The 20,033-nt window shown below is 48.2% G+C and overlaps 2 protein-coding genes across 2 annotated transcripts in view; both read right to left on the bottom strand.

Annotated features, from left to right (window-relative positions):
• VAMP5 (vesicle associated membrane protein 5) overlaps positions 1–150 on the bottom strand; it is a 10,012-nt gene extending 9,862 nt beyond the window's left edge. Inside the window, exon 1 of the mRNA XM_017856320.1 lies at positions 97–150. Coding sequence (XP_017711809.1) covers positions 97–99 — 3 coding nt within the window. The 5' untranslated portion in view covers positions 100–150. The remainder of the gene's footprint in view (positions 1–96) is intronic.
• Positions 151–2,543: 2,393 nt separating this feature from the next.
• VAMP8 (vesicle associated membrane protein 8) lies at positions 2,544–7,417 on the bottom strand. Its single transcript, XM_017856315.1, has 3 exons — positions 7,264–7,417; positions 5,745–5,903; positions 2,544–2,999 (listed from the first exon to the last, which is right to left on the bottom strand). Exons 1-3 carry the CDS (start codon positions 7,264–7,266, stop codon positions 2,859–2,861), a joined length of 303 nt encoding a protein of 100 aa, XP_017711804.1. The 5' UTR covers positions 7,267–7,417; the 3' UTR covers positions 2,544–2,858.
• Positions 7,418–20,033: the final 12,616 nt, after the last annotated feature.

The following is a 20,033-nucleotide window of genomic DNA, read 5'->3' as shown; positions in this document are numbered from 1 at the left end:
TACGCCCCGGCCTGTGGACTTCGGACTCCTTTCTCCCACCCTTGCCACTCGCCCTCTGCCCATCGCAGGGCTGGCCGGCCCCGCCCGGGCCCTCACCATCGCCGCTGCCGCCACCGCCTCGCCCGCTCCCGGCTTCTCTGCCGGCTGAGCGGCCGCAGTGCCAGCGGTCCGGGAGGAAGCGCAGGGGCGGGGCGGGGCGGGCCGCCGAGAGAGGGCGGGGGGCGCGCCTTCCGCGAGCGGCGACCGAAACTGAGTCAAATCGAAAGCGATGGGCCACAGCGACCCGGGTCCGTAGAGTCGCCTCCTCCCGGGCCCCAGGAGCCTGAATTCGAATGACACCTCAGCCTGGTGAACGGCCACACCTCGGGGCCTGATCTGTGGAATGGGCACAGTGGAGTGAGCCCTGGAGTCTCCTAGGTCGGGTTTAGCTGAAGAGGCATCATTCATTCACTCAACAAACACCCTATGAGTGTCACGGTCAGGCACCACGCTAGGTCCTGGAGACGCCATGAACAAGCCAGGTAGGGTCTTTGTCACCTTGGTGAATGCATCTCACCCAGAACCAAAAACAGGCCCCCCCAAAGTTTTGAAACTAAAGACAAGTGGTGATTGCACAACATTCTGAATACATGTCATTGATTTGTGCACTTTAAAATAATAAACTGTATGTTATGTGACTTTCACCTCTATTCAAAAAGAAAGCAGCCCCACATGGGCAAAGTACTAGCTCTAGCCTTTCTGTATGTCTCTCCTCACCATGAGGGCAAGTGCAGCTCTGTGCTGGCCTGCACCTGCTCCTCAGTCAGAGGATGGGGGAGGGTGGTGTGTCTGCTACCACTTCAGAGCCTTCCTGAGCCGAATCTACCCATCCTCTCCTCTCACTGCTGCAGAGAAACCACCAGCTACCTGTTCTCCACTACTCCAAGCTGCCTCAGACATCTTAAAATAAGGTCCCTCTTTTATTTTTTTTTAAGAGAGAGAGAGACAAGGGCTCACTATGTTGACCAGGCTGGTCTCGAACTCCTGGCCTCAAGCAGTTCTTCTGCCTCAGGCTTCCAAAGTGTTGGGATTACAAGTGTGAGCCACTGGGCCTAGTCCCTTAAATAAAGTCTCTCTTGACCAACAGAGTTGAAAGTTTCCCTCTCTGGGGCTAAGCCTCTGTGAATACAGAAGTCCCAGACCAAGAGGTTTTCACAGACCCTCACCCCCACCTTGGACAGCCTGGGTCCCAAGGCAGAAGCTTCACTTCAGTTCTTTACACCTTGAATCCAGGAGAGAAAGGATTAATATATGTAGCAAAGACTACCCCAAGGCCGGGCATGGTGGCTCCCACTTGTAATTCCAGCACTTTGGGAGGCCAAGGCGGTAGGATTGCTTGAGCCCAGGTGTTTGAGACCAGCCTGGGCAACATAGTGAGACCATGTCTCTACTAAAAATACAAAAATTAGCCAGGTGTGGTAGCACACACCTGTGGTCCCAGCTACAAGGGAGGCTGAAGCAGGAAGATCTCTAAAGCCCAGGAGGTGGAGGTTACAGTGAGCCATGATCACACCACTGCACTCCAACCTGGGCAACAGAGTAAGATTCTATCTCTGAAAAAATAAAAATAAAAATCTTATAAGGGTCTTTTCTGACCTTTCCTCCTCCCTGCCCAAATTTCAGAGCATGATTCTTCCAGAGCCTGACTTGCCAATCTAGTCCCAAATCCTGACTCTCAACCCTTCCCCTTCCTCCTGACAACAGGTTGTTTCCAATGCTGGAAAACCTGTAGAGGAAACAGGAACAGAGATAGCAAGAACCCTCCCTGCAAACCAAGGCAGACTGAGCACTGGAAAAAGTAACAGTGATGGTGGAACCTGGTAGGGAGGAGGGGGGCCTGAAGACAGAAAGGCTCATTGTGCATGGAGGGGAAGGAGAGCCATTGGCCCTGTCCTGTCACACTTACTGACTATGCACAGCCATGGGATGTGGAGGAGAGATGCTTGCCCCCTTGGGATAACTGAGACCCAGAGGCCTTGCTAAGTCCCAGAAGACAAGGACAGAGAAAAGACAAATAGAACATGCAGAAGCACAAGGAAAGGAATAGCAGTCCATTTCCTCCACCCCTCAACTCTAAGACTACACAGTCGTTGAAGACAGATGGCTCTGGTGGAAGAGGCAGGAGGCCTTCAAGCAGCTCTTAAACACCCTGTCCGGGTAGGCTTCATGCCTCAGCTAACAATTCCAGAAGAAGAGTACTACAGGGCCATGGCAGGACCCAATGGGAACACTTAAAAATCTTGCATACCACCCCAAAATGCTATAAAGGTTTTGAATTTTCCATATGCCAAGACTCCCAGAAAATTCTTGTTCTTGAGACCTGTGACAATGAATGGAACCGGAAGGAATAAAGAAAGACATCTTTCTTCTCCAAACATATACTCTTTGCCCTTCAAACCACTTGGACCTCAAATGAGAGAATTTCAGCCAGAAGTTATCCTTGGGAAGAAAAGAAATAGAAAAGCCAAAGGCAAAATGGGAAGAGAGAAAGTGACTCACACATATAGGGATACTGAAAGGTCTTTATTGCCCACTGGCCACCAGCAGTTTCCCAGCCACATGCTGGGCCCTCTAGGTCTCTCCAGCCCACTCTAAGGACCCATGAAATGCATCCACAGTCCAGCTCTCTTTTTTCTGTCCTTCTGGGGGACCAAGTTACCCTCTGGGGCATACTACAAGGCAGCAGGGCCTCAGGGAGAGGGGTAGGAGGACCGAGCAGCATTCTCTGTAGAGGAGGACAGGAAAGGAGACCCTCTTGGCACCCATTTACAGAGGGTTGTCCCTGACGAGAAGGGCAGGTGGGAGAGGTTCCCTATTACTTAAGAGAAGGCACCAGTGGCAAAGAGCACAATGAAGAGAATGATGATAAAAACAATCACGCAGATAAGGACAATCATCTTCACATTCTTCCACCAGAATTTCCGAGCCACCTTCTGCGATGTCGTCTTGAAGTGCTCAGACTGTTGGGGAAAAGGCAGAGTGAGTGACCCAGTGGATCCTCCCACTGGAACAACAGTGTAAGTACAAGTGCAACCCACAGGCCAAACTTGTTTTTGTTTTTTTGAGATGGAGTCTTGCTCTGTCGCCCAGGCAGTGGCTCGATCTTGGCTCACTGCAGCCTCCACCTCCTGGGTTCAAGTGATTCTCCTGCCTCAGCCTCCTGACTAGCTGGGATTACACCACCACACCCAGCTAACTTTTGTATTTTTAGTAGATACGAGATTTCACCATGTTGGCCAGGCTGGTCTTGAACTCTTGACCTCAAGTAATCCGCTCTCCTGGGGTGGGATTACAGGTGTGAGCCACTGTGCCCGGCCTTCAAGCCAGATATCTGTCTGTTTGTTTGTTTGTTTGTTTTTGTTTTCTTGAGACAGAATTTCACTCTGCTGCCCAGGCTGGAATGCAGTGGCGCAATCTCAGTTCACTGCAACCTCTACCTTCCGGGTTCAAGCGATTCTCCTGCCTCAGCCTCCTGAGTAGCTGGGATTACAGGCATGCACCACCATGTCCAGCTAATTTTTGTATCTTTAGTAGAGATGGGGTTTCACCATGTTGGCCAGGCTGATCTTAAACACTTGACCTCAGGTGATCCACCTGCTTTGGCCTCCCAAAGTGCTGGGATTACAGGCATGAGCCACGGCACCCGGCCTTGTTTGTTGGTCTTTTGAGACAGGGTCTAGCTCTGTCACCCAGGCTGAAGTGCAGTGGCACAATCTTGGCTTACTGTAGCCTCCATGTCCAGGGCTCAAGCAATCCTCCCACTTCAGCCTCCCTAGTGCTGGGATTATAGGCACATGCCACCATGCTCAGCTCAAGCCATACATCTTAATACTGACACTGTAAGCTGAGGTAGCAAACTGCTAAATAAAATATGCTCTGGCCGGGCACGGTGGCTCACACCTATAATCCCAGCACTTTGGGAGGCTGAGGCAGATGGATCTCCTGAGGTCAGGAGTTCATGACCAGCCTGGCCAACATTGTGAAATCCCCTCTCTACTAAAAATACAAAAAAATTAGCCAGGCATAGTGGTGGGTGCTTGTAATCCCAGCTACTTGGGAGGCTGAAGCAGGAGGATCACTTGAACCTGGGAGGCGGAGGTCGCAGTGAGCCAAGATCACACCAATGCACTCCAGTCTGGGTAACAGAGTGAGACTCCATCTCAAAAAAAAAAAAAAAAAAAAAAAAAGCTCTATCTTGCCTACCTTGACAAATGTACCTTCCTAAAAATCTGGAAGGCCGGGTTGAAATTTAGAATGCTCAGGATCCTAGGAAGTCTCCACCTAGATATGACGAGGGGTCCCCATTCTCTTCTTACCCCTGCACTGTCATGCACACTGAGGGGTCCCTGACACCTGCTTACACCCAGGGGTACAACACTGGCAGCACAATCTGCCCCCCCAGTCTGCCCTTGGGAGGGCAGATCCTGGGACTGAGGGATGCAGGCTCCAGGTGGGCACATCTCCCAGCTCCAGGACTCCTTGCCCCATCGTGACTGCTGAGGCTGGAGGAGGGACCAGGACAGTACAGAGGGTTGGAAGTAAGGGAACTCCTCCTCCTCCATGCACTCTTCCCCATGCCCAGCAATTCAAGTTATAGACACTAAATTTCCTAGTGCTTGTCCAGGCATGGTGACTCAAGTCTGTAATCCCAGCACTTTGAGAGGCCAAGGTAAGTGGATCACCTGAGTTCAGGAGTTCGAGACCAGCCTGGCCAACATGGCAAAACTTTGTCTCTACTGAAAATACAAAAATTAGCCAGGTGTGGTGGTGCATACTGTAATCCCAGCTACTCAGGAGGCTGAGGCAAGAGAATCATTTGAACCCAGGAGGCGAAGGTTGCAGTGAGCCGAGATTGCACCACTCTAGCCTGGGCAACAGAGTGAGGCTCTATTAAAAAAAAAAAAAAAAAATCCCGGGGCTGTGCTCCCCAAATTAAGCTACAATTAAGCTACAGAAACAAGCAATGAGCCCCAGGGAGACAAGGGAGCAATACCCAAGAGCCAAGAGTTCACACAGGACTAAGAAAGCCAGAGCCAGCTTCCCAGCTGGACACAAAACCTGAGGCTCCAGACTTTGCTCAACTTTGGAGTTACTTCCTCCCTGAAACAGCTGCCCTCAGGCCCTGGCTGGAGAGAGAGAAGAATGAGGTCTAGCAAGATGTGTGGGAGATATTATTTTAGCCTTCATCTAGCAGGGGACCCTGGGATCAAAGCATTTCTCTGCTCTTTCCCCCTTCTTTTTAAAGCCAACTCAGCAAGATGCCAGCAATTTCCCACCCCTTGTCTAATAGCTCCTAGAGAAGGCTAGAGGCCACATGTGGGGGTTTCCTCAAAGCCAATACTTCTGCCCTGGGAAGGTCAGATCCAAATGATTGTCATGGGCAGGCTTCAAAGGGAAAACAAGTTTCCCAGGAGAGAAGCCTGAGAATGCATGGGCTGACTGACCTATCAGTCTCAGAACATGCCTCTGTGGGTGAGCTGCCATAGTCATGGGACCCGTCATGGGATCCATTCCCTGGGATCCATAACAATCTGTGGAGCAGAGCAGATTCAGAAGTGGAGACTCAGCTCACATCAGCTCCCAAACCAGGTGAAAGGCAACAGAAATGTCACACTTCTGACCCTCCTGTTCATTTTGCCCCACCAAAAAGAAATCCCCTCCCTCCCTCTTGAAAACTCCAGCCCCCAGTGGGGTCCCTGTCTCACTGTGGCTTCCAGATCCTCTGTCTTGTTGCGGAGATGTTCCAAGTTTTCCCCTCGGGCCAGGATCCGCTCCACATTCTGGGTCATAATATTCTTAACTCCCTCCACCTCACTCTGCAGGTTCCGCACGCGATCATTTCCTCCACCTTCACTGGCTTCCTCCTGCGCAGCAACACAGGGTTAATTAGACCAAGTGGTGGGGGAACTGGAGACTTGGCCTCAGAGGTCTGGGGAGGGTAAGGCCTCAGGCAAACTTCAGCTTTTTGTAAAATGCTTGAAATGTTTACAAAGAGAATGTTTTCATGTATTACTTGTGTAATCAAAAATAAACGCATTTATAAGCCCCAGAAGGTGAGACGTGATGCTAAAGAGACTAGATCAAACTTCTTTCAGGATTGTTAGGGCCCTTGACAAGGAAAAGCAGCACATCACTAAATCTCTCCCCCCTGCTTCCTTGCTCCCTAGAGAAGGCCGTAGAATACAGCAGAGCCAGCATCTCACAATGTTCCCTTTCCAGGGCAGAGCCCACCACTATTTACAATTCCCGGAGCCACCCCCGTTTCCTGATTTCTCAGGATCCTCATTGAAAGTGTCTGTGCTGGCCAGCAAAACACCCTCACCCAGCCTCACCCATCTGCCCCTCTAAATAGCTGCTGGAGCATGGCCCTGGCCGCAATGCCATTGCTGCTGTGACCCAGAACAACAGGCAACCAAGTACCCCAGAAGGTGCCCAGAGCCGTTGAGCCGCACACTTCTGCTTTCCCCACCACTGGGCACCACGCGCAGGCACCAAGCAACCACCTGCTTATGCAGATATTAAATAAAAATACCCGCCTGGGTATTGGGGGAAATGGAGGACTAGTCCTCCCTGGCTGATGTCTCATCTCAGAGGCTTCATGACAAGGTTTTGAATAAGGAGAGAAAAATATTATTAAGCTCCTCCCTCCTTGACCTCCAAAAACAGGCCAGTGGCATGGGTCAGAACTAGCTTATCACAGAGAACCAACTTCTGATTATCTTATAAACCCTTAGTTCTCTTCTTCATGTTAATGGAGAAAGGACACCCAAAGGACTCAGTGGACACACAAATCCCTTGTGTTTCTGTGTAGGGATAAAGTGAAAGGCCAGAGAGGAGAGCTCCTGCCGCTGGGCTGGAATCTGAACTGGAAACTGCCCAGGCACTGCCTGGTGGTGTCACAACACCCGCCTCGGGCTCCCTGGAGGAGGAAGGCACAACAACACTTTGCCTGGAATTCGGAGCCCCCACTGGCACTGGCACGGAAGCCCAGCTCCCCACTAGCACAGAGGTCAGGGGAGGGAGGAAGAAGGAGTAGAAACACCTGCTAGGACAGTTCAGAGCTATTTGCAGCCAAGTTGTCAAAGAGGAGAGGCCACAGGCAGCACTGGCCCAGCCCTCTAACTTTGCCACCAACTCTCCTCCCCCCACACAGCCAACCCCCAGTCCCGAGCCCCTTCTGGCTCCTCTTTAAATCAGCCCTTTCCTAGTTTCCAGTTCGCTCACCATGTCTCAGAGCAGCCCAGGCCGATCAGCAGGTGAATTCGCCTAGTCGGCTTCCTCCTAGGGTGGCCGTCAGCTCACTTCCTGCTTGCTCCAGCTTTTAGCCTGCCCCCGCCCACCTCGCATCTCGAGTCGCTCCAGCCACACCTAACTCAGGTTTCCCCAGGTAGGCGGGCACTCTTCACTGTCCACCCAGTGGCTTCCCAAACAAGAACTTAAGATTAGAGTAATAGGGATCTCAGATGTTAAAGGTCTTCTAACTTTTCAGGAATTAGAAAAGAAAGATCAAGCAGCCCTCCAAGGTTTCCTGAGGCTGGACCTCCTGATCTAGAAAGAGCAGCCATCTCTCTCTCTTTTTTTTTTTTTTTTTTAATAGAGAGGAGGTCTCACCATGTTGCCCAGGCTGGTCTCAAACTCCTGGACTCAGACGATCCTCCCACCTCAACCTCCCAAAGTCCTAGGAGCCATGACGCCCCACCAGCCATCTCCTTTTAATGTCTTGAATATCTGACTCCAGTTTCTAGAGACAGAGATCAACCATGCCAGCCCTGGCTCACAGGGAAACAAAATGCAGTTATGAAAATTTCTTGCTGGATAACACTTGTTCTCAGGTCCCTCAGTGACAGAAAACACTAAAACCCCTGAAGTCTGGAATACTGTGATCCTGGGCTCTGATTCTGAAAGCTCTGGGTTACTAGTTACAGGCCCCTGAGTGAACCTTTTCACCTCTGTGGAGTTTGCAGGTGCTGATGCTTAGCTCAGACAGTGCTGGTAAGAAGCAAAAAGAGGCCGGGCATGGTAGCTCATGCCTGTAATCCCAGCACTTTGGGAGGCCAAGGCAGGCAGATCACTTGAGGTCAGGAGTTCGAGACCAGCCTGGCCAACATGGCAAAACCCAGTCTCTACTAAAAATACAAAATAATTAGCCAGGCATGGTGGCAGGTGCCTGTAATCCCAGCTACTCAGGAGGCTGAGGCGGGAGAATCGCTTGAACCTGGGAGACAGAGAGTGCAGTGAGCTGAGACCATGCCATTGCACTCCAGCCTGGGCAACAAGAGCAAGACTCTGTCTCAAAAAAAAAAAAAAAAAAAAAAAAGATAGCATGTGCAATGCACTGCCACTAGCACAGTGTCTATAATGATGGCTCACCAAACCCCTCCTTCCCTTCCAGAGTTCAGCAATTCTGCATTTCCCTTCAGGGGCCACCGCAGAGGTAATTGATCCCAGTCAGTGATCAGTGATCAGAAGACTGCCCTGGTGTACCAGAGCAGGGGGCCCAAGGCAAAGGACTTTTCCACTAACCTTGCTCCAGGCCGGAGAAAATCTGTTCTTCCTTGACAGTGTTTATCAAGACAGAAGAACAATAACAGGGACATTCAGAAGGGAACAAACATTCTTGACCCATTCCAGAAGAAATCAGTTCCAAGGAGGAAACGTCAGCTTTTCCAACAAATACTTTTTTTGTTTGTTTATTTTGTTTTGTTTTCTTGAGATGGTCTCCTTCTGTCACCCAGGCTAGAGTCCAGTGGCATGATCGTAGCACACTGCAGCCTTGAACTCCGGGGCTACAGCGATCATCCTGCCTCAGCCTCCCCAGTAACTGAAACTACAGGTGCAAATCACCATGTCTGGCTAATTTATTTTAAAACTTTTCGTAGAGATGGGGGTCTTACTATGTTGCCCAGGCTTGTCTCAAACTCCTGTTCTCAAGTAATCCTCCCTCCTCGGCTTCCCAAAGTGCTGGGATCACAGGTGTGAGCCACCATATCCAGACACAAAACTTTTTTTTTTTTTTTTTGGGACGTTTCTCTCTTGTCACCCAGGCTGGAGTGCAGTGGCGCTATCTCGGCTCACTGCAGCCTCTGCCTCCCAGGTTCAAATGATTCTCCTGCTTCAGCCTCCCTAGTAGCTGGGACTACAGGTGCATGCCACCAGGCTAATTTTTTTTTGTATTTTTAGTAGAGACAGGGTCTCACCATGTTAGCCAGGGTGGTCTTGAACACCTGACCTCAGGTGATCTACCTGCCTCGGCCTCCCAAAGTGCTGGGATTACAGGCATGAGCCACCCACCCAGCCACAAATACCTTTTTAAAGGCTTTAAATAAACTTCGGACCCCTGTAGCTTTTTGTTGTTGTTGTTGTTTTTAGAGGCAGGGTCCCACTCTATCATCCAGGTTAGAGTGCAGTGCAGTGTGTTCAAGCTCACTGCAGTCTTGAACTCCTGGGCTCAAGCAATCTTCCACCTCACACTCCCCAGTCAGCTGGGACTACAGGCAAGGGCCACCATGTCCAGCTAATTTTTTTTTTTTTTTGGAGACAGTGTCTTGCTGTGTTGCCCAAACTGGTCTCAAACTCCAAACCTCAAGCGATTCTCCCATCTCAACCTCCCAAAGTGCTGGGATTATAGGCATAACCCACCACGCTCAGCAAATATTATATATAAGCCCAGGCAACATATCAAGACCCTGTCTCTATAAAAAAATAAAACTGCTGAACGCAGTGGCTCACGCCTGTAATCCCAGCACATTGGGATGCTGAGGCAGTGGATCACCTGAGGTCAGGAGTTCGAGACCAGCCTGATCAACATGTCGAAACCCATCTCTACTAAAAATACAAAATTTGCCGGGCATGGTGGCGCATGCCTGTAATCCCAGCTACTCAGGAGGCTGAGGCAGGAGAATTGCTTGAACCCTGGACGCGGAGGTTGCAGTGAACCAAGATCACACCCTTGCAATTCAGCCTGGGTGACAGAGTGAGACTCTGTCTCAAACAATAATAATAATAATAATAATAATAATAATAATAATGTAAAAAATAAAATAATTAAAGTAAAATAAAAAAAATAAAATTGGCTGGGCGTCGTGGCTCACACCTGTAATCCCAGCACTTGGGAGGCCAAGACGGGCAGATCACCTGAGGTCGGGAGCTCGAGACAGCCCTGACCAACCACTGGAGAAAAACCCTGTCTCTACTAAAAATCAAAATACCATGCATGGTGGTCATGCTGTAATCCTACTACCAGAGGCTGAGAAGGAGAATTGCTTGAACCCAAGGAGGCGGAGGTCTGTGGTGAGCCAAGATCGCACCATTGCACTCAGCCTGGGCAACAAGAGTGAGACTCTGTGCTCAAAATAAATAAATAAATAAATAAATAAATAAATAAATAAATAAATAAAATTAGCCAGGCATGGTGGTGCATGTCCATAGTCTTAGCTGCTTGGAGAGCTAGCACAGATGGATCACTTGAGCCCAGGGGTATGAGAGAGCAGTGAGCTATGATAGTGCCACTGCACTCCAGCCTGGTGACAGAGCTAGACCCTGTCACTAAAAATGATAATAATAATAATTTTATATATTGATTATGTGGTGCAATAATGTTTGGCTATATTGAGTTAAATAAAGATTAATACAATTAATTTCGGCCAGGGATGGTGGCTCACGCCTGTAATCCCAGCACTTTGGGAGGCTGAGGTGGGCTGATCATGAGGTCAGGAGATCAAGACCAGCCTGGCCAACATGGTGAAACCTCGTCTCTACTAAAAATACAAAAATTAGCTGGACGTGATGGTGATTGCCTGTAATCCCAGCTACTCAGGAGGCTGAGGCAACAGAATCACTTGAACCCGGGGAGTGGTGGTTGCAGTGAGCCGAGATTGCACCACTGCACTCCAACCTAGGTGACAATCATAGTTCATTGTAGCTGGTTTCAAGCAATCCTCCTGCCTCAGCCTCCCAAAGTGTGGGCATTTCAGACATAAGCCACTGCACCCAGCCCTGTTTCTCTTACTTTTAAAATTTGGCCAGTAGAAAAATGTAAATTATGTGATTAGTAAAAAACGTTAAAATACATATTGTAAAGTGGCTTATTGCTGGGCATGGTGGCTGATCCATACCTTAATATTTACGTGACCTGGGACAAACTCGCATAACAACTGTAAGCCTCAGTTACCTCATCATCTGTGCTTAGCACTCAAAAAACTCAGTAGACCTTGGCCGGGCGCGGTGGCTCAAGCCTGTAATCCCAGCACGTTGGGAGGCTGAGACGGGTGGATCACGAGGTCAGGAGATCGAGACCATTCTGGCTAACACGGTGAACACCCGTCTCTACTAAAAAAAATACAAAAAACTAGCCAGGCGAGGTGGCGGGCACCTGTAGTCCCAGCTACTCGGGAGGCTGAGGCAGGAGAATGGCGTGAACCCGGGAAGCGGAGCTTGCAGTGAGCTGAGATCCGGCCACTGCGCTCTAGCCTGGGTGACAGAGCGAGACTCTGTCTCAAAAAAAAAATCAGTAGACCAGGTGCAGTGGCTCACACCTGTAATCCCAGCACTTTGGGAGGCTGAGGTGAGAGGACTGCTTGAGCCTGGGATTTCAAGACCAGCCTGACCAACATAGTGAGACCCTGTCTTTTCTTTTGCTTTTCTTTTTTTGAGAAGGAGTTTCACTCTTGTTGCCCAAGCTGGAGTGTAGTGACGCAGTCTCGGCTCACTGCAACCTCCGCCTCCTGGGTTCAAGTGATTCTTCTGCCTCAGCCTCCCAAGTAGCTGGGAATACAGGCCTGCGCCACTACGCTCAGCTAATTTTTTTATTTTCAGTAGAGACAGGGTTTCACCATGTTGGGCAGGCTGGTCTCGAACTCCTGACCTCAAGTAATCTGCCCACCTCAGCCTTCCAAAGTGCTGGGATTACAGGCGTAAGCCACCGCCCCAGCCTCAAACATTTTATTTACATATATATATATATATTTTTGTTTTGTTTTGTTTTGTTTTGTTTTGTTTTGTTTTGTTTTTCTGTAAAGTGACTTTGTAAGGAAAAACTGCTAAACTGCTAGGTCGTAGGAGTTGTAGCCCAAGAAGCAATGGACCAAATCTTGGTTTATTCTCGGTCGTACCTCTAATATACACCTCCTCCTTTCCATGCCAGCCCCTTCCTCCTAGTTAATGCCACCATGATCTCTTCCCTGGACAATTCCAATTCCCTCTAAACTCACCTTTCTTTTCTCATCTACTCCTCTGTGACTGATTGCTATCTTCCCAAAACAGGAATTTAAGTATGCTCCACCCTGCCTCCAGGATAAAGCCCCAACTTCCTAGCAATTCCCTGTGTGATCAAAAGACTAGGGTGACATCTGACCTCCTACTCTTCTACACTACTACCCCTGGCTGTGCAGTTTCAGGCAAGTCACTTCATTTGCAAAATGGGATTAAGAATAGGCTGGGTGCGGTGGTTCATGCCTGTAATCCCAGTACTTTGGGAGGCTGAGGCTGGCGGATCTCTTGAGATGGAGAGTTAAAGACCAGCTTGGCTAATACTGCAAAACCCCGTCTCTATTGAAAATGTAAAGATTCGCTAGGCATGGTGACACACACCTGTAGTCCCAGCCACTTTGGGAGGCTGAGGTGGGAGGATTGCTTGAGCCTTGGAGATGGAGGCTGCAGTGAGCTGAGATCGTGCCCTACTGCACTCCAATCTGGGTCACAGAGCCAGGGCCAGACCCCATCTCAAAAAAAAAAAAAAAAAAAAAAAAAAGGGTGGGGCACAGTGGCCCACACCTGTAATCCCAGCACTTTGGGAGGCCAAGGCAGGTGGATCATCTGAGGTCAGGAGTTCAAGACCAGCCTAGCCAACATGGTGAAACCTTGTCTCTACTTAATACAAAAAATTAGCTGGACATGGTGGCACATTCCTCTAGTCCCAGCTACTTAGGAGGCTGAGGCAGGAGAATCGCTTGAACTGGGGAGGCGAAGGTTGCAGTGAGCCGAGATTGCGCCATTGCACTCCAGCCTGGGCAACAAGAGCAAAACCCCGTCTCAAAAAAAAAAAAAGAAAAGAAAAGAAAGAAAATAAAAGGAGACTAATGGAGAAAACTGAATGAGAAACAAAGAGAAAGGGACTATTACCACCTGAAAAGGGAACCAAGCAAACTTTCAGGTACATGAACCTTGGCATATATACCAGTCTTCTGATTTATGCCTCAGTTGGGCAGTTTACTCCTATATCTCAGAGGAGAAAGGCTGGAGAACAAGGAAAAGGTACATTCAGGAGACTCAACCGAACCTGCTTCCTGAAGGATCATGAAGTTCTCACCATTGCCAAGGTTTATTTCTGTTTCCAAACCTTTTCTCTATAGCCTGTTACACTGGTGGCCATCCCACCTGTCTCCTAATGTGCCCTTTTACTCTCCGAATGTGCCCCTAGAACCCAGAGATTCTGCCCTTGGCCATCTTTCTTTCTTTCTTTCTTCCTTCCTTCCTTCCTTCCTTCCTTCCTTCCTTCCTTCCTTCCTTTTCTTATCTTATCTTTCTTTTCTTTTCTTTTCTTTCTTTCTTTCTTTCTCTTTCCTTCCTTCCTTCCTTCCTTCTTTCCTTCCTTCCTCCCTCTTTCTTTCTTCCTTCCTTCCTTTCTTCCTTTCTTTCCTTTTTCCTTTCCTTCCTCTCCTTCCTCTCCTTCCTTCCTTCCTTCTTTCCTTCCTTCCTTCCTTCCTTTCGACGAAGTCTCACTCTATCACCCAGGCTGGAGTGCAGTGGCACTATCTTGGCTTACTGCCACCTCCGCCTCCCAGGTTCAAGCGATTCTCCTGCCTCAGCCTCCTGAATAGCTGGGACTACAGGCACGTGCTACCACACCCGATTAATTTTTTGTATTTTTAGTAGAGACAGGGTTTCACCGTGTTAGCCAGGTTGGTCTTGATCTTCTGACCCCATGATCCGCCCGCCTCGGCCTCCCAAAGTGCTGTGATTACAGGCCCGAGCCACTGTGCCCGGCCCCTTGGTCATCTTCCGACTTCTGAAGAGAACCAGCTCCGTTTTAGAGCAGTGTTTCTCAGTGCGGTGATTTTGCCTTTCAGGTGTCATTTCACAATGTCTGGAGACATTTTGGGTTGTCCCAGCTGGGGGTAGGGGTGCTACTAGTGTCTGGTGGGTTGAGGCTAAGGATGTTGCTAAAATATCCTACAATGCAAAGGACACCCTCTCACAAGAAAGAATCTGGACCAAAATGGCAATTGTTTTGAGGCTGAGAAACCCTGGTCTCCCTATAGGGAAGTGCAGTGCCTCTACGGCTTCAATAGCCATTTGTGGACAATCCCCAAATTTATTATGTCTAGCCTGGGCCTCTCCCTCAACTACCAATGCTGCTTCTCCAATGCCCTGGACAGTTCACGGATGTGTCCAACACCCAAACCAAACCCTTTATCCTTTCTCCACATTCCTCCTCCTGGGTGGGATCCCATTCTACCTGTTTCTCAAGCTAGGAACCACAAAGCATGCTCCACATGCAAGGTCATCACCAAGCCTTAGTTTATACTTTATTTATTTATTTATTTACAAGGGCACAAAAATCAGGCAATTGGTTCATTCTTGGTCATGCCTCTTATATCCACCACGTCCTTGGTCCACCAGCTCCTGCCTCCTGGTTAATGCCAGCAGCATGATCTCCTCCCTGGACAATTCCAATCCCCTCTAAATTCACCTTTCTTTTCCCATCTATTCCTCTGTGGTTGATCGCTATCTTCCAGAAACACATATTGTGTGCTACATCCTGCCTCCAGGATAAAGCCCAGACTTCTTAGAATGGCATGCCAAGACTGTTCTCAACCTGCTTTTCTAAACTTCTCTCCCATTAGATTCACCTCCCAGCCCTCCAGTCAACCAAATTACACATCCTTTCTCAAACATCGTACACCATCCCCCTTCTATACCTTTGCCTAAAGCCTTCACTCATCACTGCTTAAGACAATTCTATTCACATTTAAGACATAGCCTCCATGAAGCTTTAGAGATTTCCCCACTGAAGCTAACTTGTTCCTGTTCTGATCTCCATCACATTTTATTTCTTTTAAAGAATCTTTCACACACTTTGTCATACATATTTGACCCCCTCCAACACTTTAAGTCCTATAAACGCAGGCAGGGACTGAGTCCTCACTTTGATACCCTTTGTGGTATATGACATATGTCCTATACATGTAGGCAACTCACTAAAGTTTTCAGATATTGAACTGAGAAGTCTGAAAGAAAGCTTCTTTCTCCACAGTGCAGAGAAAGATGATTTTTGTTGGAAAACATTTATAGAGAAATTTCTTTCCTAAACTTTGGCCTATTTTATGGATAAATGAATGCTAAATATTACAAATCTTTGTATATTGGTCCTGAAAGGAAAAACTGGAGGTACTGAGTTAGCAAGTTCATTTATTAGCTGTATTTTTTTTTCTATTCCTTTTTTTTTTGAGACAGAGTCTCACTCTGTCTCTAGGCTGGAGTGCAGTGGTGCAATCTCGGCTCGCTGCAACCTCTGCCTCCCAGGTTCAAGCAATTCTCTGCCTCAGCCTCCCAAGTAGCTAGGATTACAGGCGCTCGATGCCACGCCTGGCTAATTTTTGTATTTTTAGTAGAGATGGGGTTTCAACATCTTGGCCAGGCTAATCTTGAACTCCTGACCTCGTGATCCACTCGCCTCGGCCTCTCTAAATGCTGGGATTACAGGTGTGAGCCACTGCGCAGGGCTATTAGCTGTATGTTTCCTACACAGAATACTCTCGTTCACCCAAGACTATTAAGAGCTTTTGATTTCCAGCTGGGTGAGGTGGCTCATGCCTGTAATCACATTACTTTGGGAGGCCAAGGCAGGAGGATGCCTTGAGGGCAGGAGTTCCAGATGAGTCTGGTCAACATAATGAGACCCTGTCTCTACAAAATATTTATTATTTTATTATTTTATTTTTATTTTATTTAATTTTTGAGACAGAGGCTCATTCTGTCGCCAGACTGTACTGCAGTGGCGTGATCTCAGCTCACTGCAAACTCTGCCTCCAGGATTTAAGCGATTCTTCGGCCTCAGCCTCCAGAGTAGCTGGAACTACAGGCGCCTGCCACCATGCCCAGCTAAATTTTGTATTTTTTTAGTAGAGACAGGGTTTCATTATGTTGGCCAGGATGGTCTTGATCTCTTGACCTCATGATCTGTCTGCCTCGACCTCCCAAAGTGCTGGGATTGCAGGCATGTGCCACCGCGCCCGGCCGATTTCATTTTTATTTTATTTTATTTTAGAAATGGAATCTTACTCTGTCACCCAGGCTGGAGTGCAGTGGCATGATCTCAGCTCAATGCAACCTCCACCTCCTGGGTTTAAGCAGTTCTCCTGCCTCAGCCTCCCAAGTAACTGGAATTACAGGCATGCACAACCATGCCTGGCTAATTTTTGTATTTTTAGTAGAGATGGGGCTTTGCCATGTTGGCCAGGCTGGTCTTGAACTCCTGGCCTCAGATGATCCACCTGCCTTGGCCTCCCGAAGTGCTGGGATTACAGGTGTGAGTCACCGGGGCTGGCCAAAATATTTTTTTTTGAGACGGATCTGGCTCTGTCACCCAGGCTGGAGTGCGGTGGCTGGATCTTAGCTCACTGCAAGCTGCACCTCCCAGGTTTACGCCATTCTCCTGCCTCCACCTCCCAAGTAGCTGGGACTACAGGCGCCCGCCTCGTCGCCCGGCTAGTTTTTTATATTCTTTAGAAGAGACGGGGTTTCACCGTATTAGCCAGGATGGTCTCGATCTCCTGACCTTGTGATCCGCCCGTCTCGGCCTCCCAAAGTGCTGGGATTACAGGCTTGAGCCACCGTGCCCGAACAAATATTTTTTAAATTAAAAAAAATTTTGAAAAGAACGTGATTTCCCTCTCTCCTTTCAAAACTGCACTCATCCTTCAAAGCCCAAGTGAGACCCGAAGACCCTGTCTCAAAAAAAGCTTTCCTGATTTCTCTAGTGTAATTCATTTCTTCCTCAATGCTCCCATAGCACTCATTTAACAGTATTTATGACTTTCTGTATTCTATTACTGTTATTACTATCCTATTATTTTTAAATTCTTTTATTATTATCATCTGTTTCCTTACCCTTTAATTCCTAGAGGACAGAGGCTACAATTTAGTCATTTTTCCCTCTCTGTAACTTGTTCAGTCCTTAGCACGTAACAGATCATATATGCTGAACTTAATGGAAGCATTAATACTGAGTAGTCCTAGAAGGGTTGATACAAATTTCCTAAGCCAAACTGAATTCATTTGGGCCAGTATTTGATAGTGGATTAAGAAATCCATCTCAGGCCGGGCGCAGTGGCTCAAGCCTGTAATCCCAGCACTTTGGGAGGCCGAGACGGGCGGATCACGAGGTCAGGAGATCGAGACCATCCTGGCTAACACGGTGAAACCCCGTCTCTACTAAAAAATACAAAAAACTAGCCGGGCGACGTGGCGGGCGCCTATAGTCCCAGCTACTCGGGAGGCTGAGGCAGGAGAATGTCGTGAACCCAGAAGGCGGAGCTTGCAGTGAGCTGAGATCTGGCCACTGCACTCCAGCCCGGGCGACAGAGCGAGACTCCGTCTCAAAAAAAAGAAAAAGAAATCCATCTCAGACTGGGAGCAATGGCTCATGCCTATAATCCCAGCACTTTGGGAGGCCAAGGTGGGAGGATCACTTGTGTTCAAGAGTTTGAGACCAGCATGGGCAACATAGTGAGACATTGTCTCTCCAAAATACAAGAAATTAGCCGGGCATGGGGGTGCACGCCTAGTCCCAGCTCCTCAGGAGGCTGAGGCAAGGTGATCACTTGAACCCAGGATGTCGTCTGCAGTGAGCTGTGATCATGCCACTCAGCCTGGGTGACAGAGTGAGAACCTGTCTCAAAAAAAAAAAAAAAAAAAAAAAGCCAGGTGTGGTGGCAGGTGCCTGTAGTCTCAGCTACTTGGGAGGTTGGGGCAGGAGGATCACTAGAGCTCAGGAGTTATATAGTGTGCTATGCCCATCGGGTATCTGCACTAAGCTCAACATTATTATAGTGACCTCCCGGGAGCAAGGAACCACCAGGTTGCCTAAGGAGGGGTGAACCGGCCCATGTGGGAAACAGAGCAGGTCAAAACTCCCATGCTGATCAGTAGTGGGATTGCACCTGTGAATAGCCACTGTACTCCAGCCTGGGCAACATAGTGAGACCCTGTCTCTAGAAAGAAAGATGGGTCCAGGCATGGTGGCTCACGCCTGTAATCCCAACACTTTGGGCAGCCAAGGCGGGTGGATCACTTGAAGTCAGCAGTTTTAGACCAGCCTGGTCAATATGGTGAAACCCCGTCTCTACTAAAAATACAAAAATCACGCCTGGTTAGGCGTGGTGGCAGGCATCTGTAATACCAGCTACTCAGGAGGCTGAGGCAGAAGAATTGCTTGAACCCGGGAGGCAGAGGTTGCAGTGAGCCGAGATCACGCCACAGCACTCCAGCCTGGGCAACAGAGTGAGACTTGGTCTCAAAAAAAAAAAAAGAAAAAAAAAAAGTGACTTGACCTGCCTTGCCTGTTAGGATAACCTAGAAGTGAGCTATATCCTCAACAGCAGGAACACAGTTTGCCTGGTGATTCCTCCTGCTATAAATCTGTCTGGCACCAATAGCCCCTTTTATGTGTCTACCTCTGCCATTCTTTTCCTTTAGGACAATAGTTCTCGGTGTGTGGCCTAGGAACTCCTGGGAGCTTCAAAGACAAAATTACTGTAGTACCTGCCTTTTTAACGGCTGCCATTTGTACTGATGATGCAAAAGCAATGGTGGGTAAAAGTGCTGGCAACTAAGCAGAAATGAAGACGATGGCATCAAATTGTAGTAGTAGCCATTGTATTCCTCAATGCCATGCACTTGCAACTTTTAAAAGTGCCACTTTATATTAAGAATGTCCTTGATGAAACCAGGCATGGTGGTTCACACCTGTAATCCCAGCACTTTGGGAGGCTGAGGCAGGTGGATCGCCTGAGGTCAGGAGTTCAAGACAAGCCTGGCCAACATGGTAAAACCTCATCTCTACTAAAAATACAAAAATTAGCTGGGCGTGGTGGGTGCATGCCTGTAATCCCAGCTACTCAGGAGGCTGAGGCAGGAGAATCACTTGAACCAGGGTCGGAGGTTGCAGTGAGCCAAGATCATGCCACTGCACTCCAGCCTGGTAACATAGTAAGACTCGGTCTCAAAAAAAAAAAAAAAGAAAATCCTTGATGAAGCAGTACAAATTATTAATTGTATTAAATCTTGACCCTACAGTACATGTCTTTTTAATATTTTGTGTGAAGAAATGGGAAATATGCCTATAGCACTTCTGCATACAATAGTTGTCTCATGGTTTGTCAAGAAAAAGCACTTGTGCAATTAAACTAACCTTTGGCCTGGTGCAGCGGCTCACGCTCATAATCCAAACACTTTGGGAGGCCAGGGCAGGAGGATTGCTTGAGATCAGGAGTTTGAGACCAGCCTGGGCAACATGGAGAAACCAGATTTGTACAAAAAATTAACTAGGGGTGGACACCACACCCAGCCAATTTTTTGTACTTTTTTGTAGAGATGGGGTTTCACCATGTCATACAGGCTGGTCTCAAACTCCTGACCTCAAGCGATCCTCCCACCTTGGCCTCCCAAAGTTTTGGGATTATGGGCGTGAGCCACTGTGCCCAGCCCCTCTGCCTATTTTATTTGGGTTGTCTTTTCATTGTTGAGTTGCAGGAGTTCTTTACATATTCTGGATACTAGACCCTCATTAGACATGATTTTAAAATATTTCTCTCACTGTTTTCACTTTCAAGTATCCCTTTGATGCACACACCCAAAAAAGCAGACAGTGTCCAATTGCATTCTTTGATGAAGAAGAATACAAGCAGTAAGTCAATTACAGCCTATTTTTTTCTTTTCTTTTTTTCTCTTTTCTTCTCTCTCTCTCTCTTTTTTTTTTTTTTTTTTTTTTTTTT

Source organism: Rhinopithecus bieti, unplaced genomic scaffold (assembly GCF_001698545.2).
Source record: "Rhinopithecus bieti isolate Rb0 unplaced genomic scaffold, ASM169854v2 scaffold_44368, whole genome shotgun sequence".
Taxonomy (NCBI): Eukaryota; Metazoa; Chordata; class Mammalia; order Primates; family Cercopithecidae; genus Rhinopithecus; species Rhinopithecus bieti.
The sequence above is the reverse complement of the archived record's forward strand: the minus strand, read 5'-3'. Positions and strand labels throughout refer to the sequence as shown.

Bases quoted from the DNA above. Each gene is read 5' to 3' on its own strand.
- VAMP8 (XM_017856315.1), bottom strand. The intron at 3,000-5,744 runs GTGAGACAGGGA...TTTCCCCAACAG, and splicing joins CAGAGGATCTGGAAGCCACA to TCTGAGCACTTCAAGACGAC.